The sequence below is a fragment of the Aphis gossypii genome, chromosome 3 (assembly GCF_020184175.1).
Source record: "Aphis gossypii isolate Hap1 chromosome 3, ASM2018417v2, whole genome shotgun sequence".
Taxonomy (NCBI): domain Eukaryota; kingdom Metazoa; phylum Arthropoda; class Insecta; order Hemiptera; family Aphididae; genus Aphis; species Aphis gossypii.
In genome coordinates this window covers 18,959,487-18,985,927 of record NC_065532.1, presented here as the reverse complement: position 1 = coordinate 18,985,927, position 26,441 = coordinate 18,959,487, and the positions used below count along the sequence as shown (strand labels likewise).

At 29.4% G+C, this 26,441-nt stretch overlaps 2 protein-coding genes and 2 long non-coding RNA genes across 4 annotated transcripts in view; 2 read left to right on the top strand and 2 right to left on the bottom strand.

The window, feature by feature from the left end:
• Positions 1 to 2,768, bottom strand: part of LOC114119367 (chorion peroxidase-like) — a 14,028-nt gene extending 11,260 nt beyond the window's left edge. Inside the window, exons 1-3 of the mRNA XM_027980892.2 lie at positions 2,650 to 2,768; positions 2,446 to 2,556; positions 269 to 439 (exon numbers count right to left, since the gene is read on the bottom strand). Of these exons, the coding sequence (XP_027836693.2) occupies positions 269 to 439; positions 2,446 to 2,556; positions 2,650 to 2,654 (287 nt within the window). The 5' untranslated portion in view covers positions 2,655 to 2,768. The remainder of the gene's footprint in view (positions 1 to 268; positions 440 to 2,445; positions 2,557 to 2,649) is intronic.
• Positions 1 to 20,571, top strand: part of LOC126551513 (uncharacterized) — a 21,665-nt gene extending 1,094 nt beyond the window's left edge. Inside the window, exons 2-3 of the long non-coding RNA XR_007605441.1 lie at positions 2,351 to 2,909; positions 19,724 to 20,571. This is a non-coding gene — a long non-coding RNA (uncharacterized LOC126551513). The remainder of the gene's footprint in view (positions 1 to 2,350; positions 2,910 to 19,723) is intronic.
• LOC126551515 (uncharacterized) lies at positions 5,537 to 10,711 on the top strand. The gene is made up of 2 exons (XR_007605445.1): positions 5,537 to 6,500; positions 7,560 to 10,711. It is a non-coding gene; the product is annotated as an uncharacterized LOC126551515 (long non-coding RNA).
• Positions 10,629 to 26,441, bottom strand: part of LOC114119376 (androgen-dependent TFPI-regulating protein-like) — a 16,826-nt gene continuing 1,013 nt past the window's right edge. The window contains exons 2-5 of the mRNA XM_027980905.2: positions 21,737 to 21,883; positions 20,764 to 20,981; positions 19,317 to 19,477; positions 10,629 to 11,038 (exon numbers count right to left, since the gene is read on the bottom strand). Coding sequence (XP_027836706.2) covers positions 10,974 to 11,038; positions 19,317 to 19,477; positions 20,764 to 20,981; positions 21,737 to 21,883 — 591 coding nt within the window. The 3' untranslated portion in view covers positions 10,629 to 10,973. The remainder of the gene's footprint in view (positions 11,039 to 19,316; positions 19,478 to 20,763; positions 20,982 to 21,736; positions 21,884 to 26,441) is intronic.

Genomic DNA, 26,441 nt, shown 5'->3' with positions numbered 1-26,441 from the left:
ATAACGACAAGTACTGTATAGATATAAATTACTATTTATACTAATATATAGTATAGTACCTATAGTATTAATAATAATAGGTGGGTACCTATTATTTATTTAAAATAAATGTCTACAACTTATTATAGGAAAGGTATATTAAACATTAATATAATAATACAAATTGAAGATATTTAATAATACTTTAACCACATATAAAAATTAGAAAATAGTAAAAAGCATTTATCATAAAATGATTATTAATTAATAACTTATATGCCATACTAACCATTCACATAAAATTCTCGTTGTTTCTTGAATTACATCGCCAAAATTATCCAATTGAATATCTGTTAAATCGTTAGTTCCCGGTTCTATACCCAATACTCCTCTACATGCTTCATGGAAAGCTTCGGAAACATTAGCATATGAAATGCATTTTTCTCCATAACCAGTTGGTCTGTAATAAAGCTATGTTATACTAAAACTATTACTTAAATTATTGCTGTTTATAAAAAAATAATAATAAAATATTTTAAGTTGTATAAAATAGGTCACTATACTATTTTATGTTATGTAAAGTAAAATTAATATAAAATTATATAATTTTAAACTTCATACATTTCATTTAATTCCTGAGTAAATGAAAATCACTTAATAATTAGACGAAAATATAATGAAAAAATACATAAAATGTAAAATCAATAGTTAGGTATTCGATTTACTTCATTTATAATAATAATAATAAAAAAATGCTCCGAATTTTTTGTAGAACTTTCTCTTTCTTGTCTCAAGTTCGAAAGAAAATTTCTAACTCTCCTTGCTCTTAATGATCATTTGATAATATACGCATGCGGAAATCTCCAAAAAAAAATCTCTATTGTTTTAGATAACTACAGATTAGTACAATGTATAAAACAGTACCAATTTGTTATTATTTTCGAATTTAATTGTTGTTAATCGATTTTGTTTTGAAATTAAACGGGATGAGTATGCAGTTTTTTCTTAAATGCATTAAGCGAAATCACAACAGATCAATATCGCAAGGGGTTCCCAATAAGTGAAATTCACTTAAACTTTCTCCCATTTGATCATTTTTATGAATAATCAATGTGCTTACATTAAATATTTGTTTATTTAAAAATGCACGCGTCATATATGACCACAATGACTATTATAAGACAATGCCTTCATCAATTGAGAAAAATATAATTTTATTTATTGAATAATCATTACAAGTGTTATAATTATATTATATTATTACTTATACAATTATACAATAGGTAATAGTAATATATAAACTTTATAAAGTAGACAAATAATGTTTTAAGAGTATTCTAAGAGAGTACTTAAAGGTTCTCTATAAGCTTTATTTGAGTATACATTAAATGGTTTTTCGATAATATCTTTGTATAGTATAATTAAACCATAATATAAAGTAACCAAAAGAAAAAAGAAGATTCTATGACTGTGTACGTAGGTAATAAAATAGCATAATTATAATTTAATTATTGAAACTAGATGACCGTTATTTTCAACTATAACTTTAAATTTATATTTTCGTATTAAGGTTGGTTTATCGAGAAATTTCAGGTTTTAAGGGCAATTTATTATTATAATGTAAAATATATTAAACTCATTATTATTATTTTGTATATAATCCCAGGAACTGTGGCTTTGCATTTTAGATTACAAAATTTAAAATACAACGGTTTTTTTTTTAAATGTTTATTTATTTAGAGGTATTTCCAATATGATCAAAACAAAAACTTGTTAAACTGTTGCTTACATTCAAAAGTGTAAATAAAAACTACGAACATTATTAAATAATGTATATTTGGTCAGCTAAATCACATTAGTTTTACTTATTGCTAACTTTATTTTATAATAAATATAAGTAAAAAATTAACTTTGAAGAAACTACATTTACATTATTTTAAATCGAAATTGGTAAATATAGCATAAAAAACAAAAGTGTAGGTACCTATGTATAGTTAACCATATTGAATAATATATGATTATGTAATTATTATAATTGATTAATGTTACAATGATACAGTTCAAACAACACATGAATAATATATAAAATAAAAATCTATCTTAGCATAATTGTTTTATGTTAAAAAACCATATTTATACCTATTAATAGCTTAATTTAATATTATCTTATACAGTAAAATATGCACCCAATATATGCTAACTAAGAACGTGTAAATAGTAATTCAAATATTACTTCAATATTATTTAATATTTAAATAAATAGCTAAATAAATTTACATTTTACTTTTGCATAATTAAAATATGAAATTGTTCATTTTAAAAATATTATAATTCTATAATCATATAATTTCATTGTACGAATTTATTTCAGGAAATCAAACGTAATGTCAACCATATTATAAAATCATGTGATATTATTATTTCTCGTTAGTTGAGTCAAGAACTTTGAAAATGTTTCATACTTACGATATATACTTGAAGTGTTTTAGAGGTAAAGCACATTCTTCGCTGTCCGACCTCCAAGCATATCCCTGAGCCAACAGGGCCGACAGAAATACAAGCCACGTTAAAGGAGTTCTAAAATAAAATCACATTCATATTTTATTACACTTATATAAAATCCAAAAAACAACTATGTTCACAATCCGTGATCTTGTCGGCGGAACTTACCTCATTTTGCAGGGGCTATGGCACGTGTGATGATCAGTACGTTGGGTCACAGTCTTTTATAAAAGGTGTCCCCGCTGCCACGGGACGCCATACGGAGAGGCGGCCCGATTGAAAGTCGATTTCGTTTTCAACATGTTGTTCTCATAATTTATTCATAAGACATACACCAATCAGCGTGTATGTACTGAAATAAATGACGTATTTCAGTTCACTCTGGAGAATCGTAAATACGAGCCCCGACATATACTAGATTGCTGCAGGTATGTTTTTATTTTGCTTTTTATACATATATAAGTAAAGTCAAACTTTTGGTTTGGTTAAATACCTCGTCAAGTTTTATTGAATATTTATAACTTATTTACTTTACAACAATATTATTTTACAATCGAAATTTATAGTTGATAAATTGTATTATATTGCAACTTTTTTATTATTTATATTAATTATTAATTTGTTAGTTATTATGTTATTATACGAGTCAATATGACATTATTTATGGTACCTATCACTGTATCAGCTGAAATATAACCATCCAGTAGCGGTCGCGTAGTAGTGATATACTAACATTACTAACTATTTTTCAAAACAAAAATTATATTTTTTAATTTAAAAAAATCTATGTATTTGTTCCTATGTATTTTTACTCTAAATTAAAAATCATTTATACATTAAATACGTATATAAAACATGTTTAAGTGCTTAAATAAGTAATTAAACATTTACGTTTTTCCCAAAAATAATCAATGAATTATATATGTGATATGCATGTATTAATAAGTTGAATGGATTCTAATAATTATGTGTATAAGTACGAAATAATAACTAATAGTTTATACAAATCTATTTTTATTCTGTGAAAGTTAAAATTGATTATCTGATCCAATAAAAATACAGTTTCACTTAATTATGTAGACATAAAGTTGTTTATGTAGATATAAATATATTTTATTCTATTATCCGGAACCACCTACGAATATACGCCAAATTATAGTCTTTTCATTGCATCGAATAGAGATTAAATATTATTTCTCATTATTTTTACTTACTGTTAAAAAAAAAAATTGAAAATTGAAAAATATTATGATGTTTACATAAACGCATGTTTAATACATAAATAAATACTTTATCCGAAAATTCGACATTCAAGACTTAAAAATAATAATAATTATTATTATTATTAAAGATAATTATGTATTATAATCCAACATCGTATAACAGCAAAAATTAATTCTTAAAAAATTAAAGATAGGGTATAATTTTGAATAAAATAAGTGGTGGGATAAAGAATTACTGTTAAAAGAAGTGAAATAATGAACGATGGTCTGAAGTGACGTCTCTCATTTCGAATAGGTACTGCTTATTGTATGTATTGCAATATTAAATAAATTATTATTTTTTAACTACACAAACGTTATTAATGCTTTTCATGTAACACCACCAAGGATTTAACAAAAAATGTTTTCAATTAACTATTTATACTGACTATTGATTAGTTAAACACGCAACGTTAATTTGACGTAACCTAACCTAACTCATTTAAAAGTCAAATGTATACAAAGATGTAAGTGTAAACTCGAATTTTGTTTTTATTGTTAGGTGTCTTATAGCTATTTATCCGAATATCGAACTATGTCTAATGATGGTACATCTAACCGTTATAGACTCAGACGCTATAATATTATGTTTATGGACCTATACCTATCGCACTCTAATTATAAGTTGTGTGCGTATATATTATTTTTCGTGTATAGTTACAAACTTACAAACAACCGTTCGGTAATTTTGTATATCCGTCGCGCGCAGTGCATAATATACAGTTAAATGATTTTCTATTAAATTAATAGCAGAGTGTATAATAATATCATAAAAAATGCACGGGAATTAAAAGCGAAAAATAAAATGAAAAGTATAGTTACTTTCGCTGACACTTTAGGCTATGTGGATGATTTGATCGTGAAATTTTTTAAGGGCAATCTAATATAAACTACGAATTTATATTTTAATAATAGTAATTTGACTTCGGCCAACTGCAGGCACATTGTTTTTCATTATAAACCTTTCCAATTTATAATCGTTTAAAGTTTTAGACCTGTTTCTGAGATTGTCTTCCCATAAGATTATAACGGTTTCAATTATTATCGGTTAGTACATAAGGTACTTGCTATACTACATATTATAGATTTTCGTTCAAAAATTATATAGTTTATAATCATTATATTATTTGAGAGTAGTAACAAAATTATGAAAAAAATGCTAAATTATATAACTGTATAAATAAATAAAAGTTTATCATTTAATAATAATGATAAATCAGTGATTTATTTTTAATTTAAGTGATCAATGAGACTAAGCCGTATTTGATCTTGAACTGAGCGATGAATGTATTGGTTCTGTTATGTTTGTTTTTTATCAGTTTTTGGATATGTTGACGTTTGCCTTGGTTAAAATTAATCTATCTTTTTATCATTTTAAATTTTGTCACAATTGATATTTTTAATACAAACATAGTTAGACGGTCTAATTTTATATTTGTCTATTACTTCTTTTTTTCTGGATATATTTTGTTATGTTTATAAAAATAACTGGGGACAGATTTAAAAAAAAGTCGATATAATCTAGTATCGTTAAGATTGTTATTTGTTTTTAAGTACTTACATAAAAAATATGTACAAAAGAAAAAAAGAAAACCATACAAGTAATCATAAAAGTAATTATTGTAATATCATTGTGTTTATAAATATTTGATTTTTACATGGTTTATTTCTACGAATTATAATAGTAATATAATCTATAACCAATAGGCAATAATACGAATTGCATAAACAAATATAATCGATTATCAAAAATCAATAACTCAATTCTAAATTTATATGTGATTCATTCTTATAGCAACTTATAAGGGTTGAAAAAACGAAACTTTAAACTCCATAAACTAACTTAGAACAAATAAGGCTTAAAGAATCTAATAATATAACTTTTATTGAGCAAAAAGGGCTCAATAATTGTGTATAGAGAACGAATACAAGCAAAAAAAACATTTATTTTCATATAATAAGAATAAAAATTAAATTCATTCTTTGTACCGACAATAAGTTTTTGCAGTTCTCTCCTATAGTCCTATTCATTTAAAAGACTAGCGTATATCACCGATACCTAAATATTTGTGCTTATCTGTTTGTTTTTTCTTATTTTTTGTTATGATACTTTTTATGTTTACGATTAGTCTTTTCTCTGATTTTTGTTTAATTTTTTTTTTTTACATTGTTCTTAATTTTTGATTTTAGTAAGGCGTGCAGCTCTTCATCTGATATCTGAAGCCTCTGCCCTCTTGTTAACCATTTTAAAATTTACAAACGAACTCTAACGTTGGTTGCCATGGTGATTATTTGACAAAACTATATTTTCAAAACTTCTTTTGTATATAACAGATAAAGTATAAGTGATATTTTCAGAAAGAATTAGTTCAACCTACCGTACTACTAATACTAATAGTAATTTAAATAAATTATTAAATGCCCTTAAAAATTGAAGCCGACACTATTTCCGATCAAACCCGTTTTTCATATGCGTCAATGATTTATCATTAATTTCAAATTTACATTATGATATTATTGCCGTATCTATTACAGTGATCTACTTGATGACGACGTACATTTGACATCTACAATACAGCAGAGCTACTTCCCAGTTTGTGTTTGTTGTATCTAACATTGTTTTTATTATACTTTATATTAAATATTGTATTATCAATACTTTGAATAATCATCGGCGACTACGTCAAACTATACCAAAGATAATCGTAACTATATTATACACAACCGAGATGAATTTACGGGAAGTCTAAGTGTTACGTAAATATTATTTAATTATTGCATATTATGATTGTCACCTAACATCTTGATAATTGTTTTAAATTTTTAATGACTATTGTTTCGATTCATTGTTATAATTGTATCGAATAAATTGTCAACAATAACGATTTCTTATCATTATTCTATAAGATTATACACTCAAAAAAAAATCACACTCATAGGGATAAAATTCTATGTTAGATTGACAAAATTCTTGTTGATATAGAGCCGACAAGATACCTTGTTAGATTAATAATAGTTGAATTAGTATGATCAATAGTACAAAATCAATTATCATCATGATCATATGTATTGTTATTACAACATACATGGTTTGTTGAAGTATTTTCACTATAATAACGTTATATAGTTATATTAATAAAACCTATTATTGATTTAACAACCCCTTGTTGTTAAAATGACAATACTTATAATTATAATGATAATTGATCTTGATCATACTAATACAATTATTATCAATTTAACAAGGTATCTTGTTGGCTCTATATCAACAAGAATTTTGTCAATCTAACATAGAACTTTACTTTTTTTACCTGTTATATGTTTCAAGTCCGGAAAACTGGAGCAACAAATTTAAATAATTGAAAACTATGATGACGCGTTGACGTATAAAAAAATACAATCGTGAATTGAGAGGAAAACACGTGTAGCCGGTACTAGTTAGGTTTGACAGTGAGCCGTACAGTTAATTATCAAAATGACAAAAATTTTATCCTACTGATTATATTATTGTAGAATCAACAGTACTCATGTTTATCCTTATAAATAATTTTATCACATTGATAGTATAATTATAGAATTGACGGTGCTAAATTATCAGTTTTACAAATTATATCGTCAATAAAATAACAGTTTACTTTTCGAAATATTATAGTTAACAATACACCATAATCATATTAATAAAACTATATTATTATTCCAAATATTTATCTTGTAGAATAAACAAAATTTTTTCTTAGTGAAAAACTTTATATTGTTAAGCATCGACAATTAAGTATTGTCAATATTACCAATCGCATTTCTTTGAGTGTATTTTAGACCACCCGACCACCGCACACTGGCGTGATGTGATGACTCGTCGTGAGCTCCTGACATAATTGTGAAATCGATTTTAAACTATCCACCACTGTTGAAGGGCTAGTACGAAATCGTAATAAATATACAGGGTGATTTACCGAGCGTGCTCACCTCTTTTTTTCTTCTTCAACAACGTAGTAATTCAAAATTTGATTTTTATAATTTTAAAATTTAATATCATTTAATACAGATATCAGATAATAGAGCATATTTGTAAATTCTTGAAATATTTTGCACGATTTAATGAGTGTTCTGCAAAAACACAACCTCTGTTTTTCAAGTGACAATTCCAAAATCGAAATCGAAATTTAAAACTAGCAGTTTTTGAGTTAGGTAACTTTATTTTCTAAGCATAATAAGTCAATGATGATAAGTTTGAAAAATATTATGGAAACTGTGATAATTTGAAAATTAAAGAAATTAATATTTCTAATTTAAAAAATGGTTCAACTATAATAAATACTAAATCCAAAATTACATATATTTTATATTTTTATAAAGACTTCTATCGTCAGTATATAAACATTTTAGTAACTGAGAAACTATAATATATGTTCAAACTTTGATAAGTATCCACTTATCCACTTATCCATTTTAAAAAAATGTTCATTAATTAATAATTTATAGTAAATACTATATAGTACTATACTGAATTTTTCTCATTTGAAAAATAGAAGTTTGTATAGACATAAAACTCTCTTTAAATTTAAAAAAAACTCAAGATTTTATAAATATATATTTGAAAATTCAAAATATTAACATTTAAATAAATTCATTATTCAATTTAAAAAATGGAGATAAACACGTTTGTTGAATCACCCTGTGTGCGATGGCTTACAATGAAGAGTGTATTCCCAATGAAGAACGGCCACCCAACCATGAGAAAGTATGAATCGGATATTACGAGCAGATACGATATTAAAATAAAATCTTAAAGTAGAGGGTATTTGTCTTTAAAAATGCTGACTAAAATTTAAAATGCTCAATTTTTGTTAACATGAATAATAATTATACAATAAATTTATATTTAATCGTTATAAAACCATACTATCAAATTTTAAATTTTAAAAAATGTACACATTGATATGAAAGCACTTCTTTAACATACAAATTACTCTGCATATTGTCTATATATGTATATACTATATGTTTATTTATTATACATATATACTATATAATAGTGACACCCGGGGGAAAAAGATATTATTGAATGGTATTGTAGAGTAAATTTGTCGAAAAAAAGTAGTACACACAATAATACGATGAGTGATGACGTAAATATACGAAAATAGAAATACCCTAGTAACGCTATCTGTCTAATAAAATAAAATAAAAATAATTTACCGGTTGTAGTGGGATGATACGGAGTATAATAATACTATGTCCGTATTTTGTTAGTAAATTATAGACTCTAAACTAAAATACGATGATTTACGTGTTTTTTCCACATAAAACGTTCTAACGAATAAAATAATAAAAAGCACAAACTTCGATATCGAACTGTATGTGCGATAAAAAAATACAATATTTTAGAGCATGTTGATTTTACAACTAAAACGGTTTTTATGGTAGAATTTCGACAAATAATCAACGATATTATTCATAGTAATTGTGTCAATTTTTTTTTTATTCGCATTTTATTATTATTTGTTTTATTCAAAATTATCTCTTCATATTCAAATTATAGTATTTCAACAAATAAATAACAATTTGTCCTTCGCAGATCATCGATATCCAAACTATCCGTTGTAATTTTTGCTACTTAACATGATCAATGCATTTTATCGTTGGTTGTCCATTTTGAATCTTAAGTACCTACATTTCATTAATTTTAATTTCCTTTAAACGCACTTGTACAGTTGCAGTAGTAATAGCATTCTTGTTGCAAGAACATCGTCTATAGCCTGGCAATACGCGTAAACGATATAACACTCTGACGGACGGTTTTAGCGACGGCGCAGCGTCGTTTGAAATCGATGTTCGGACGTTCCTCGGTGCCCGCCGAATCAGCGTAGTATTGACGTATTTGCAAGTCGTCCCGCCGTTTTTTGTTTGTTTTTTTTTATCGTATAAAACACCAACGGCGCGTCGTTTGTGACTGACACGCATATAGGTATAGAAATTCTGTGGGCCATACCGTTAAGTACGACTTTCCGGCCGTGGCGGTGGTTTCCGTTTACCGCCAAATAAGTGACCCTTGCCTGATTGTTTATCGTTCATGAAAAGTTATATTCTGATTTTCAACAAGAATAATATTTTTTTTAGAACGCAGTGTGTCATCATATAATTGTTATTATTATTTCATTACAACAGGAAATGGTTATAGGGTATTTAGGTGCTAAGGAAAGCTTCAGTCGATATTGTGACAATATTAACTACAAAAAATGTTGTTGAATTAATTACTTAATCATATTTATTGAATTTTCTTATATGTTTTCTAGAAATATTGAAGTGATAGCGATAACTAGTACTCATGATGCCAGTACATATACTATATTTGCACCTCAATTTTATAAGACCGGTTAACTAAATGATTCATGAACTGAGATACCTTGATATTAATTATAAATACCTATTAATATAATTGAACACTAAAACAAGTTTGTATATCTTTCTTATAATATTTACAAAATATTCCAAGATACATAAAGAAACTATAAAAAATAAACACTTACCTTTGAAATATTCACAAGAATAACAAAAAAAAAATATTTCCTATGAACTCTGTGTTTTATGAATCATTTAAATTTTTTACTAATTTCAATACCTACGTAGGTAGTATATACTCAATGAAGATAAATAAAATCATAAGACCCTAGACTTAAATAATGCCAAAAAATACTGACAGAACGGCTTAAAAATGTAATCATTACTAGGTAAGAACCTAAATGTACTCTTCACCGTAAATATAGTAGGTACATTTTTTATTCGAAAAAATTTTTATTTTCACAGAATAACTTTTTCAAATTTATATCTGATGTACTGATGTGCATTATTTTTGTTTTTAATAATAATTGAAATCGGTGGACAATTAACGCAGTTACATATAATTATATAAAATAAATTTTTAAAAAATATATCATATTCGAGACCATTACATTATTAATTATAAAACGTATACATAGTAGGTATGAACTATGAATTAAATAGAGTATGCTCCTTGTTTCATTTCCAAAAAAAAAAAAAAAAATGGAAGGAATAAACATATGTAACATAATAAAATATGTTATTTGTTATCGCTAATTATGTCAAAATAAAACTATTACATTATAACAATATTACTATTACAATGTTCATTTTGCATATTATACTCATAATATAAAAATGCTCCCAGATAAAATTTCAGCAAGACCACTTAACACTAGGAGCTTCTCTTCACGTTATTTTTTTGTTTTGTTGATATGAAATATCCCTAGAAACATGTCCATTAGTTTTTATACCTAAAATCAAAAACAAAACGTTTAAGTGCAAAGTTCTCATAATTAATAATAAATATGTGTATATTTCTCTTTTCATATATATATACTAATATTATACAGGATAATTCTTTTTATCACAAATCACTAATAGTCTTTTAAAATATTTTTCTATATAGGTAATTGTTTTTAGGTAATAAAAAAATATTTTCTAAAAATTTATTATTTTAATTATATGTTTTTAAGTTTCTTAATTTTTTGTACGATACATTTTTAATTTCTTATTCTGAAATAAAATATTATTCAGTGTATTTCAATGTATAAAAATAAAATTTCAGACAAATTGTATAATAGTTTTAGACTATAGTCTTATAGGTATTTAAAGTATAGCTAAATGAACTTAGTTTTTTGATATCTTAAAAAGATACTACATTTGTCTACACTTTAAATAGCTAAAGTACCATGTGCTACTATATTATCTACAATTTAATATTTAAACATTGTGTAACGAATACGACATACTAATACTGACGACGCGCCGCCCAACAACAAATAATAAAACCAAAAGGCCCCAGAACTAGTATCCGCCGCCGATAGAGCGCGGTAATACACCTTCCATGTTTGCGGCCCAATACCGAACGCATTGCCCAGCTAATAAAATAACCTTTCCGCGACACACGAACCCGGAGGACAGAGACTATATAAGGGACCTCCGCAATCACCACAATCGAACAGTGCGCTTTGGCCACCTGGTCAGATTAGTGACTGGCTAGTGTGAAAGTGTTTCTCGGCCACCTTCGGGAAGGCTAGAATCACGGACGCACTCGGCCTACGCTAGTCGGACCATTTCCCATACAACCACCGCCGTCGATAGGACCGTCGCCGTTTTCGGCTACCCGTACCGTCGGGAAGGCTAAAACGTGCCAGTTACCGTCATCCGTAGGACCGCCGCCGTTCTCGGCTACCCGTACCGTCGGGAAGGCTAGAACGTGCCCACACGCTGACGTTACCACCGCCGTCAATAGGACCGCCGCCGTTCTTGGCTACCCGTACCGTCGGGAAGGCTAGAACGTGCCTAACCCTACAATTAAAATAAAATCGCCACCAATCTCGGCTAGTTGTACACGCGAATATTAAACGGGCAGAGCGTATGAAATAAACATCGCCGCCGTTATACATATCGTACACTATCATACACGCCGCCGTCACCGTACACTATCATACACGCCGCCGTACGTAGTATGCCGCCGTAATAGTCACCGTACACTATCATACACGCCGCCGTAATAGTCACCGTACACTATCATACACGCCGCCGTAATCTGCGAGACAAATATAATATAACATTGCCGTCGCCGATAACGTAATTGCCACCACCCGTATTATTACGGAATCCCAGTCTCGATTTTAATTACGGTGCAATATTATTTTGCCGCGGTAAGCCAATAGGGAAACACACACGCGTTAGTCATTTAACAAATAAAACTGTAAGTATTTCAAACGTTATAATTGTGAATGGAAAATCGCGAAGTCATATTATATTCAACAACGTATAATTACCGTATGATTATACGCAAAATCTATGTGTTATGTATGTTATATATGTAATTTGTAAATATTCAAAGGAAATACTGTTAAATAAAAAAATTCTCATCATAAACTATTAATAATATCATTTATATTTGTACGGGAAAAAGATATCAAAATATCGACCGTTACAATTGGCGCCCAACAAGTTGGACTCGAAATCCACGACGCCGAAAATAAGATTTCGTGCTCTCTAAAAAAAAAAAAAACAATATATATTTTATAAATTTTACATAATTACTACATCGTTTAAATATTATAAAAATGCCGCGAAAAAAAAGAATGAAGACTTAAATGAGGAGTGGGAAAGAAGATTTATAGAAATCGAAACGCAAATAAAAGAACAAACAAAAAAATCGAAAAACAAAAGAAGGAAATTCAAAATATCAAAGAAGAGCATAAAGAAGAAATTCAAAACTTAAAATTACAGTGGGAAGAAATACATAATAAAAAAATACAAGAAACAGAAGAAAAATACCAATCAGTAATCGAAGAAATGGAGAACCGATACGTAACCACATTCAGAAATCTGGGAGACAGCTACCAGCAGAATACTCATAATAAAAAAGAGGAAATCTGCAGGGGACCAATAACGGACATTACGAAACCGTTATTTTTTGGCAACCGAAGAGACATGCACCCCATAGATTTTTTAAATAGACTCGATGAATATTTTACATTAAAACAAATTACACATGCGGATGAGAAACTAATTATTGCTGGGGACTGCTTGAAAGCTACGGCGAGCAACTGGTTCTCAACAATAAGGTTTCAAGTAACAAACTTGCAAGAGTTCCAAGACACATTTAAGGATGAATATTGGTCACGGGACATACAGATGCAAACATGGAGCCAATGTCTTAGTGTAAAACAAATACCAAATGATACTAACTATCGAGAACATTTTTCCTACTGGGCAACAAAATTAAGACACCTAGAAGTGCCAAGATTAGCTGAACAAGAAATCGTAAGTAATATTGCCAGTCATTACCCGGGATACCTACGGGCAATACTAATTTCGTTACCAGAGTGTACCATACTAAACGCAATGAAGATATTGGGTACTGAAGAACACCGGCGAACTACGGTTCGGGAGAACAGTAATAGTAGTTATGAAAATCGACAACCCCAAAACAGGGAGAATAACAATAACAACCAAAATAGGACTAGAGAAGAAACTCCACGGAGGGAAAGCAACTGGCGACAAACAGGTCGAATTAACCAACCAAGAGAATACCAAGTCACTAGAAACAACCAGGAGAACAACAGGGACACCAATCAACAATGGAGAGACAGACAGGCAATCAATCAAATCAGTGCCACTGAAGATGAGCAGAGAGACATAAACAATCAGGACCAAGTCAGCCATGCCGTTAATAATATACAAGCAAACCTGGGATCAGTAAGCCCATACTTGAAATGTGTCATTGAAGGAGAACCGATAGAAGCACTGATAGATACCGGGGCTACAATTAGTGTTATCAATAAGGAGTTGGCAGACCAAATAATCAGAACTAATGTTGAAATACCAGTGTTACCAATCAGCAGTGTACAAATCAGCAACGCAGTAGGACGAAAAATTTGTAAAGTTTCAAAACAACTGTTTTGTAGCTGCGATATAGGGGACCGACAAATTTTCATTAATTTTATACAAGTAGAGAATTTGAATGAACGTGCTATCATCGGTGCAGATGTATTAAACCAGTACAACACACACATAAATTTCACAGATAAAACTATCAAGTGGTTAATTAGAGGAGAACAAAGGACCACACCATTTTCAGAAAATCATTCACCAGAAAAAAATCAGATTACAAATATAGAAATTATCGAAGAACCCAGTAAACGTAACACTGAACACCAAAGAAGAGGAAGTGTTTAAGCAACTATTACAAGAATATCAGCACATATTTTCAGACAATCCGGGACTAATACGAGACTACGAGTGTCAAATCAAAGTGAGTCCGGGGGAGCCAGTGTACCAGCGGCCGTATCCTATACCGATATCCCGATTGAGTAAGATAGACAAAGAGATACAAAGAATGCTAGATCTTGGTATTATAGAGAAATCCGACTCGCCATGGTCGTCACCCATCATTGGAATAGAAAAAAAAAATGGTGAGATCAGACTTTGTCTTGACGCGAGAAAGATAAATAAAAGAATAATACCAGACAGGGAATGTCCCATGAATATGGAAGAAATCTTGTTGAAGTTTCAAGGAGCCAAATACCTTAGCACAATCGATTTGACCTCGGGATATTGGCAGTGTCAACTTAAGAAGGAAAGTCGGGCCATAACAGCTTTTTTGCATAGGGGACGAAATTACCAATTTAAAGTACTTCCATTTGGACTAGTAAATTCCGTGGCAGAATTCCAAAAGATCTTGGATCAGGTCTTAGGACCAGAAATTTTGGAGTTCACGGCAACATATGTGGATGATATACATATTACTTCTACAACCTTTGAAGAACATATGCACCATTTGAGGACTATATTTAACCAATTCAAAAAACACAATGTAACGGTAAATATACACAAATCCCAGTTTTTACAAAAAAAAATTATTTTCCTTGGACACGTCATATCAGAGGAAGGCATCAGTATGGATCCTGAAAAAATAAAAAACAATACAAGAATTTCCGGCACCAAGAAACCAGAAGCAAATACGCGCCTTTTTGGGTTTTATTAACTTCTATCGGAAGTATATTCGTGACCTATCGTCATATACTGAAAAACTTAGCCAACTGACCAAGAAGAATCAGGTCTGGACGTGGAGTCAGGAACATCAGGTTGTATTTGACAAAATTAAGCAATGCTTCTTAGAGGATATCATCATTAAATATCCAAATTTTACTGAACCATTTTATATGGCTACCGATGCGTCTAGTACGCACATAGGAGCTGAGCTATACCAAATAGATAAAGATGGACAACACAGGACTATAGGATTCACCAGTAGAACTCTACAAGAGGTAGAGCGGAGATACTACACAACGGAAAGGGAACTTTTAGCCATAGTATTCGGATGTAAGAAATATAGAAATTACATATTAGGACATACCACGTACTTATTAACTGACCATCAAGCCTTAACATTCCTTAATACATGCCGATTGTTGAATACTCGACTCATGAGATGGGCGATACAAATACAAGAATTCAACCTCAATATACAATTTGTAGCAGGAAAAAATAATGTCGGGGCTGACACATTAACAAGATATGTGCAAGCAGTAGAAAATAAAGTACCGACTCACCAGCAAATATTTATCAACCAATTAATAGTGGACCAGTACAGCAAAGAGTTTATTCAGAAGCTGCAACAATTACCGAAATTACAACAAGAAGACAAGAAGATACAGCGCATCATATATCGTCTACACGAAAACCCACAAATACCGTATACCATACACCAACAATTACTATTCTACATCGATAAGCAAGGGAAAAGTCGATTGATGATACCAGACCAACTCGCAGTAGCGCTGATCAAGGAAACACATGAACGATATGGGCATAGCGGTGCAACCAAAATATATCAAATACTTAAATCGGATTGTCAACTCAGCCATATGTACAAGACAATTAAACGAATAACGCAATCATGCGACATATGCCAGAAAAGCAAAATATTCAATCAATTGGCTAGGGGACCAATGAAAACAAATATTCCCACAGAACCACGAGAAATGGTATCACTTGACCTAATTGGGCCGTTACCCACAGGACAGTTGGGAGCAAAATACATATTGGTTATGATGGATGTATTTTCGAAATATATTCAGGTATACCCACTGAGAAAGGCGAAGGCAGAGACTATACTAAATAAGATTGAGAAGCAATACATACCTCAATGTGGAATATTTCAAAAAATTCTGACCGATAATGGAACACAGTTCCATAGCCGGGCATGGGCAAAAGGTATGGCCAAACTTGGAGTCAAAATCATTAGAACCACGACCTACAACCCCGAAGGTAACCCGGTAGAGAGGGCCAATAGGGAGATCGGGAGAATATTGAGAACGTACTGCCACAAAAAACACACCAACTGGGTGAACTACTTGAAGAAAATTGAATTCTGGATCAATAACACTACGCACACTACCACCGGATACACACCTAGAGAACTGATGGGCATACCTAAACAAACACTAACACTGGGGGCGCTAATAAATTTTCCCACGAATATTCCGGAGGTCGAAACGAAGATCATGATAAAAACAGCCAGGGCTCGGATGAAGAAAGTGTCACAACAAAGAAACCAGAACATGGATCAAAAAAAACAAGTGAAAAAATCATGAAAATATCAAGTGAACCAACAGTGCTGGTACGTGAACAAACAGACTATCTTCAGCTGAGGAATAAAGAAATTAGGAAACTATTTTTATTATATCGAGGAGACCATTATTATATAAAGGTTAGGATAACGCGAATATCGGCGAATCATCTCCGATCTGTTTGGGGAAGATGGTTTTAGTGAAGATGAACAGACCATCAGGGAACAACAAGCGCTGAAGAAGAGATTGAAAGACGCATTTGGGAGTGACAGTGAGTCCGAAGAGAGGACAGAGCAATGGGACGACACCAGTGTAAGTGGGAACGAAGACAACCACGAAACTGATGCCCTTGAACTGGCACACAGCGACATCGACGATGAACCGGTTCAATTACAAGTTGGAAAGATCGAACCAATCTCGCAGGATGACCGAAGACTCGCAAAAGAATTTGCGCAATTTCAACGGCAAATGGCTGCCCGCATCAACAAGCAACGATATAATGGGGAAGTTAACCAATATGGATTGGAGGTGTTTCAGCAAGCCGAAGAGATGTTGCGAAAAAGAAACCTTATCGAAGCTACAATTGCCTCAATACGAGTGGAACCGACGGCGACCAGTAACCCATCAGCAATGACCAAGGACAATGATCAGGCAGAAATCATCCCAAAACCGACCCGGGCGGAACGACGAGCCGCAGCCAAACGCGCCTGGTATAAACGAAAGAGATAGTCTTTTATAAGTTAATAGTTGTATCATAGAGATAATAGTTTGTAAGTCAATAGTTGTAATAGCTGTACCATGTATATAATGTAAATAGTTTTTTTTTTTTCTTTTCTTTTCTCTCTTCAAGAGAAAAAAAATACATAAAAAAAAAAAAAGGGGACAATGTAACGAATACGACATACTAATACTGACGACGCGCCGCCCAACAACAAATAATAAAACCAAAAGGCCCCAGAACTAGTATCCGCCGCCGATAGAGCGCGGTAATACACCTTCCATGTTTGCGGCCCAATACCGAACGCATTGCCCAGCTAATAAAATAACCTTTCCGCGACACACGAACCCGGAGGACAGAGACTATATAAGGGACCTCCGCAATCACCACAATCGAACAGTGCGCTTTGGCCACCTGGTCAGATTAGTGACTGGCTAGTGTGAAAGTGTTTCTCGGCCACCTTCGGGAAGGCTAGAATCACGGACGCACTCGGCCTACGCTAGTCGGACCATTTCCCATACAACCACCGCCGTCGATAGGACCGTCGCCGTTTTCGGCTACCCGTACCGTCGGGAAGGCTAAAACGTGCCAGTTACCGTCATCCGTAGGACCGCCGCCGTTCTCGGCTACCCGTACCGTCGGGAAGGCTAGAACGTGCCCACACGCTGACGTTACCACCGCCGTCAATAGGACCGCCGCCGTTCTTGGCTACCCGTACCGTCGGGAAGGCTAGAACGTGCCTAACCCTACAATTAAAATAAAATCGCCACCAATCTCGGCTAGTTGTACACGCGAATATTAAACGGGCAGAGCGTATGAAATAAACATCGCCGCCGTTATACATATCGTACACTATCATACACGCCGCCGTCACCGTACACTATCATACACGCCGCCGTAATAGTCACCGTACACTATCATACACGCCGCCGTAATAGTCACCGTACACTATCATACACGCCGCCGTAATAGTCACCGTACACTATCATACACGCCGCCGTAATAGTCACCGTACACTATCATACACGCCGCCGTAATCTGCAAGACAAATATAATATAACATTGCCGTCGCCGATAACGTAATTGCCACCACCCGTATTATTACGGAATCCCAGTCTCGATTTTAATTACGGTGCAATATTATTTTGCCGCGGTAAGCCAATAGGGAAACACACACGCGTTAGTCATTTAACAAATAAAACTGTAAGTATTGCAAACGTTATAATTGTGAATGGGAAAATCGCGAAGTCATATTATATTCAACAACGTATAATTACCGTATGATTATACGCAAAATCTATGTGTTATGTATGTTATATATGTAATTTGTAAATATTCAAAGGAAATACTGTTAAATAAAAAAATTCTCATCATAAACTATTAATAATATCATTTATATTTGTACGGGAAAAAGATATCAAAATATCGACCGTTACAATTGGAATACTCAGAATAATGTTTTGCTTCGAAATATGAAATAAAAATTATAGAAAAGTAAAAACGTTAACACATACAAATATACAATATAGATTTTATACAATTATAACGCAATAAAAAATAGTAAAAAATATATACTTTTGTTTTTTTTTTTGCTTTTATTTACACATACATAAAAGAAATAATATATACTAAGAAATAAAATAATATATATATAGTTTTTGAAATAATGAGGGATTCTTGATAAAAAAAATCACATATAATATAAACTAATAAACTCACCCCAGATATAGTTATTCAGCCTGAGACAACTGACCAAAAAGATAACTGGTACGATGTAACTGAGGAATGAAAACACGAAGATAAACTTTGGAATTGTATTTACGTAAATGTCGATTAGTAAGTATACCCATCTGCCGTGTTGAATTCGCAATGTGATCATTCTGATAATATAAAAAATTATATATATCATTATACATGTGTTATTTAACTGACTAAAATTCCATAAAATCATTACGAAAAATGATTAAATGATAATCATACATATGTGTAATATTATACCTTTATCTATAATATAAATACTATTGTTGTTCACATAAATATAAATTATATATTATCCTAATAATAATTTTTTAAAATGAAGTTTGAAGTATTGTATTTTTAATTTTAATCTTTTTTTTTATGTACAGATTTATTACTCGAAAGGATTTTCCACGGAATAAATATATTATAATAACATCAATAATAGACAATACAGTCTACGTACACACAGCAAATATCATAATGTCGCAAACCTACGCGTATGTACCGTGTAATTTGAAAAAAAATACAAAAATAATTATTTACAATTTACATCAATATTTATCCATTTTAATATTTATCAAAAATAAATAATAAAAACAATTGTAAAAACGTAATTTTTATGAATGGGAATTGAAACTACAAAGTTTTTTTGAAAATGTATAGCTGCTAAAACGTGCTATCTCTAATTTAAGTTTTATTTTAAAGACAACAATCTCTTTCTGCAGGGAATACAACTTTTTGAGGTATTATAATTTTTTAAGTCGATAGTTTTGAGTTCAAATACTTTGACATTTATGAAATCTGACTAGGAATTTTGTTATGGGAATTAAAAAAAAAATAATCTAAACTTCGAGCTAAATTCGGCATTTAGAATATTATCTTACCAATAAAAAAATATTATTCAAATGCGTTATTATGTGAGTTATTTAAATCTGAATTCTACTAAACTATATTACCAGGTATCATCTGTACTCATCCAATGAATTTTATATTTTAATGTTCATGCGTGTGGTAATATATGGATGTTATATTGCAATATGTTGCCTCTTATTACTTATTAGTAATTAAATAGTCGCTTTGATTTCGCTTTAAAAAATTTACAACATTTTTGAATCTTTTACTACATTTTTTATAAGTAATATTTTAAGTAAAAATGCATACTATTTATAATAGGAATATGTTGACATTTTGAAGGAGCGTATGAAAAACTTTTGCTTTTTCGTAGTAACTAGTAAATAACCACCACTTAGTGAGACTTAACACTACATATATTATTATATGGAAGTTTTAAACCACGACAATTGATAATATAATATATTGACATATTTTCAATATAACAATGTTATATTACATGTATTTAAATATATATTATAGGTCCTATAATGTAGTAATATTATGTAATATATTATAGATAATAATTGCTTACGTAAGTAGGTAAATAGTTTCAACAGTAACAAGACTGGCAATGGCTGGTTTCACTCTTGGCGATGCGTGGTAACAGAGACACAATTCAATAAATACAACGAAAATAGGAGTTGTATGTGACACGTGATTGATAAATACTGGTATGACATTATTTACAGCTGATGGATAAATAATGTCGTTAAATAATACCCATGCAGACCAAAAGCCGCTACAGACACACTGCAACATATCGAACAAATTATATGTAAACCATTGGTGTTATTCCTAATAATAATTTATAGATAATACTCGATGAACTTGGTCAAGACAAAGGGTTCGGCTGTTTAAGGAGTTTAGTATAGGCAATTTTAATAACATTTCGAGGAGAAAAAACATATTTACGAAATATATATTTATAATATGTGAATACTAATTCGAAGAAATTTAAGAGCTGTCATAAGTCAGTAATGGTTATTGCATAATAATAAAATTATATAAAAAAAAATAGTTTCATGAGGCACTATAATTTATAAGTAGGTAATCACATTATTTACAGTAAATTAACCAAATTTTTACACTATGTACGTAAAAGAAAAGTTTATCGAAGTCACAATTTTATTATTTTTTTTTTATCAATAATCCATCATTTTTAATAAATAAAAATAAAAAATCTATATAAATGAATAATTTTGGTTTTCTTTAAGTTAATAAAAATCATTTACTCTATAATACGTACTACGGTAAAACATTTGGTAAGGCTTACTGTGAATACTCTCGAGATACGTTTATCCCATGCGAAACCATTTTCAAGTATAGATTACGGGTGACATGACATCCTCTTAAGTAATTATGATTTATACAGAAATAAAAATTAAAAAACCTGTATAGAATAATTAATGTTATATAATATTATTATTAATAATGTTAGTATAATAATACATCAATTTAATATTGCTAATCGGTGTGAAAAAAAAACAATAAATATATGTACTTACTATAGAAATTGGCAGCATCACAGTCATGAAAAAGAAGTCATTCCCCTCTCGAATTTTGTTGAGCAATTTTCCGATAATAACAGACTGTGGAATCAATTCGAAGAAATCCAACACTGTAGCTATCATGAAAAATCCTAAATGCATGATCTAAAACATAATATAAGTAATAATTTTTATAATTTACAATCAAGTACGCGTGCCTAGAAATTTTTTTTGGTGGGGGTTCAATATTTTTACTATCATGTACCTATTTTAAGTGCATAAGTGTATTTATTTTACTAGATAATAGATATTAATTTTCGAGGGGGGGCATGAACACCCAACCCCCCTAGGAACTCCCCAGTTTATAATTGATATATATCTATGAATCGCAACGACTCAAATAAGGCACTCCTATACTTGTATTTTGCTGTCATCGTTTACCATAATACGAATAATTATCTAACAAAACTTAATAACTGATTAAATTTAAAAAAAAATGTATTTAAGAAAACATAACTACATATTTTATTTTTATTTTATTAATTTATATTATATTACGGGACTATTCTAAGGTACAGTTTTGAAAATATAAAAAAGTTAAACAGACAAACATTAAATATTATACACTGTATTAATATATATAGAATAAGACTTAGAGACTAAAGAGGTTCTCATTTGCTTATCGCATCATTCTGTGAATATGATGGTTACGGCCATAATTAGTGGTGTGTTGAGGGATATAATAAGGAGCCACTAGCCTGGATGATCTGCATGGAACTCTAAAGTTCACCTCTGCAAAAAACTTAGATGCATTTATGGTATCGTTGACCAGTTTATTTAGAAAGTTAATGTTGGCTAAAACTCTTCTGTCAGAAAAACTACTAAGCTATAAGTGGAATAAGACAGGGGAATACTCGTGAGGTTGGTGTTCAATCTTAAGACAAAAGTAGGCAAAATTAAGGAAATTACGTTGAACTCCGCTCAAGTAGGGATGAGTCAGTGGTTGTATAAGGATCCCAAAGAATGAAGCCATATTTTATTATCGATCTTACAAGCACGCAATATAAACTTTTGAGAAAGTAAGTTAGAATGAAATTCGAAGAGAAGCGTTTAATGAACCTAATGGTTTTAGGGATTTACAGGTGACGTGCTCGATGTGAGAGTGGAAGTGTAAATCAGGTGTTTGGATGAAACACAACTATTGTCTATTAATGTCTACTCAGTAAGGTAATTGTTATATACTAGAATTATTGTTAAATTATCTGAACAAAATATTATTAAAAACAGTAAAGCTCTAAATAATACTTATAATTAATCTAACCTATTATTCAAGTTAATAAAAATACCATCACTTCATAATGTATAAAACGGAAAAAATTATTCTCAGTTACCAATTATTTTATTTTTGTCCTTAGTTATATTAAATTAATTTTAAACATTATTGACGATTTCACGTTATGAGCAACGAGGTAACCATCCGCGGTCGGCAAGAGTAATCAGCCGCGGACGATTACCTCATTGCTCATAACGCGAAATCGCCAATATTAATTTGTAATTTCTTAAAATAACCTAAGATCTATTAAGTGTTTTTAAACTACCTACTTATATAATATTATTATTAATTGAGAGTTATAGTCATGGGAGTTTTCCCGTAAAAAATATTATTTCAGTTAATCCTCAGCGTGGATATCAATAGTATATATTGCTGTTATTAATATATTAATATACATATTTATTCTAGTTTACCTATGTTAAAATATTATATTACACGTCCACTTGCACTCGTGAACAAAATGTTATTGTACAAATTATAGCAATTGAAATTAGGGGTCATTTATTTTTATTAACTGTAAAAAAAATATATTGGTAAAATTCACCGAGCTCTAATATCCATTTGAGGGTTGAGAATATTTCACGTATGTGCATTCATACCTACCGCATTTGTTGTATCCGTTTTCATAGAAATGTTCAACGTAGCAATTTTTACTGTTAGAATATCCCACTTAAACTTTTTCAAAATTCTTTTTTCTGATTATAAAAATAATAACCCATTGTGAAGGTAAAAATTGTACTTTAAAAATTTGCAAAATTGTATATGTATAATGAATAAAATATTAAAAATAAATACTAAATTATCAATTCTAAGTTCAAACATAAAAAATTTATATATATATAAATTACAATAGTATATAATTTTTAGGTTTTTTTCTCATTACTTTTATAGTTAAATAAAAAATATATTTAAAATGTAATTAAAAATATAATGTTATAGCTATTGCCTATTGTACTATTCTAAAATTATTTCAATGGATTATTGGCTAAAAATTTAATTGTACATACTATTTACTAGTATATAAACACTTAACCTCAAGTAAAGTATAAGATAAACAAACTAACAAAAAAAAATTAATTAACAAATTTATGTATAATTTTTGCCTACGAATTAACATTTTAATTTATATTCTAAATTAATAAATAATGTATAAATGAATAACCTTTAAACTTTAAACTTTGTTTTTAAAGTTCAAAGGCATATATAAAAATTATAGCCTCATCGTTACCTATGACAAAATAATTTGACCGCCACTGCGTCCTCTAAAGAATATAGATTAAAATAATATAGTTATATTTAAACCTGTTTTTCAAGTGTAATGATTTACCAATATTCCTTTCAAATTAAATTTGATTATAATTAACAAATTATTAAAATTATAAAAATGTTTTACTTGGGTAAACAATCATAAATTATTATAAAGATAATATATATATGAGTCTGTGGTAAATTATTTAACTCACTTTGGTTAATTATTTACATTTAATTATTATTGTATAATATTGCAATTTAAAACCATATACACATATTACATATAGTATATTTATAATTTTGTTGATAAAATAAATTCATTATCAAACCTAGTCCAAATTGTAAGTAAATTACTAATTAATAATTTTATAAATATTATTATGAAATCAATCAAGAAAATTCATAGGTACCTATCAATATTACATATAATCTTTGAGTTTTTCTATTTAATTTTCTTCACTGTTTGAAATACTTAAAAGATTTATTATATTTTATATTATATAAATATGAGATAAAACATTGATATGATCATCAATATTCATTAATTATGCAACGATCTTGAAACAGTATCAAAAATAAAGTTATAAATTAATCTGAAATGTAAACTCATCTAGTTATAGGTTACATATATTATTATAGGCATATCAAATAAACTTAAACATTTAATGTAAATAAAAAATAAATTAAACGCCACAAATGAAACATTGAGAAGTGCTTTCGCAAACCCGAAAAATGAAAAATCTGATTTTTTAAACATGGACTTTTCGGAATTCTCAAGTGAAAATTATCAATTATATCATACATGCATTGCAACTTTTTTTGAACAAATTATATTATAACTCAATAAATTATAATTAAAATATTTTAATGTATTAAATATAATATTTTTAATTAAAAAATCAATATTTATATTAGTGATATTATAAAAATAACCTACCACAAATAATAATAACTAATAATTGTAATATGAAAACTTAAAGATATTATATATTATGAATACATCTATAAAGCAATAGAGCAAATTGAAGCTATTTATCCTTCAAAGTTTTATTTAAAAATAATAAACATTTTGAAATATTTACTCATCAACATAAAACATTCATTATCTTCATGAAATTATTAAAATATATTTGTCGATAATTTCAATAGGTAGTGAAACATTTAAAAATAATAACGACAAAAGTTAAGGTTTTAAAATAAGATTTTATGATATAGTTTACCAATAGATATTTTGAAAACATATATTTTAAATACTACTCTGTATCAGGGTTTCCCAACCTGAGAAGGGGGTGTCTAAACATTGCTGTGAAGATGCAATAAGCTATCATTACGGAGTAAAAGTTTATATTTGTTTAATTATATATTATGTATATTGTATAATCAATATTTTTAATTTAGAGGAAAAGGCGCGAGACTTTAAAATCTCCAATGGGGACATAAAATAGAAGAAGTTTGTAACCACCTCTCCATATACTTTCGTGTGTGTTCTTTTTTCAACAGACAATAGTCCTGTAACACATTTACTTACAATATATTGATTAAATTTAATAATTATAATTTCATCTAATATATTATTTTATATTTTTATATTAGGTTATTTTTTATGTATACCTACATATTGTATGCATATTTAAGTTCCCTACGTCTACAAATATAATTAATTAATCAATTAAAAATATGTTGATTGAAAATATTATATAGGTATACCTACAATGTGTCAAAACTATTAAAAAAAAGATTTATAAATAAACTGACTGAACCATGAAAAATTATTTTATCAATAAATTATTTTTATTTATTTACTGACAATATTTAATTAACTAAATAAACGAGCAATGAAAATATCTCTTGATTAAACCATATCGAAATATGTATAAACATGAGGCCTATTAATAATACATTATATGTTTATTTTATTTATTTTTTTTTTTTTTGAGGTAATGACCTTTATTATATACATTATATTATACTACTTAGTATCTATTTTATAATTTTTACTATAGTTTAATTCAGTAGTGTTATGGTCAAAAAGCATTAAAGGAGCCGACCATATTATACCAAATAAACAAATTTATCATATCTACACATCAAAAAATCATATACAATTAATTAATAACACATTGCTTATATGTATACTGT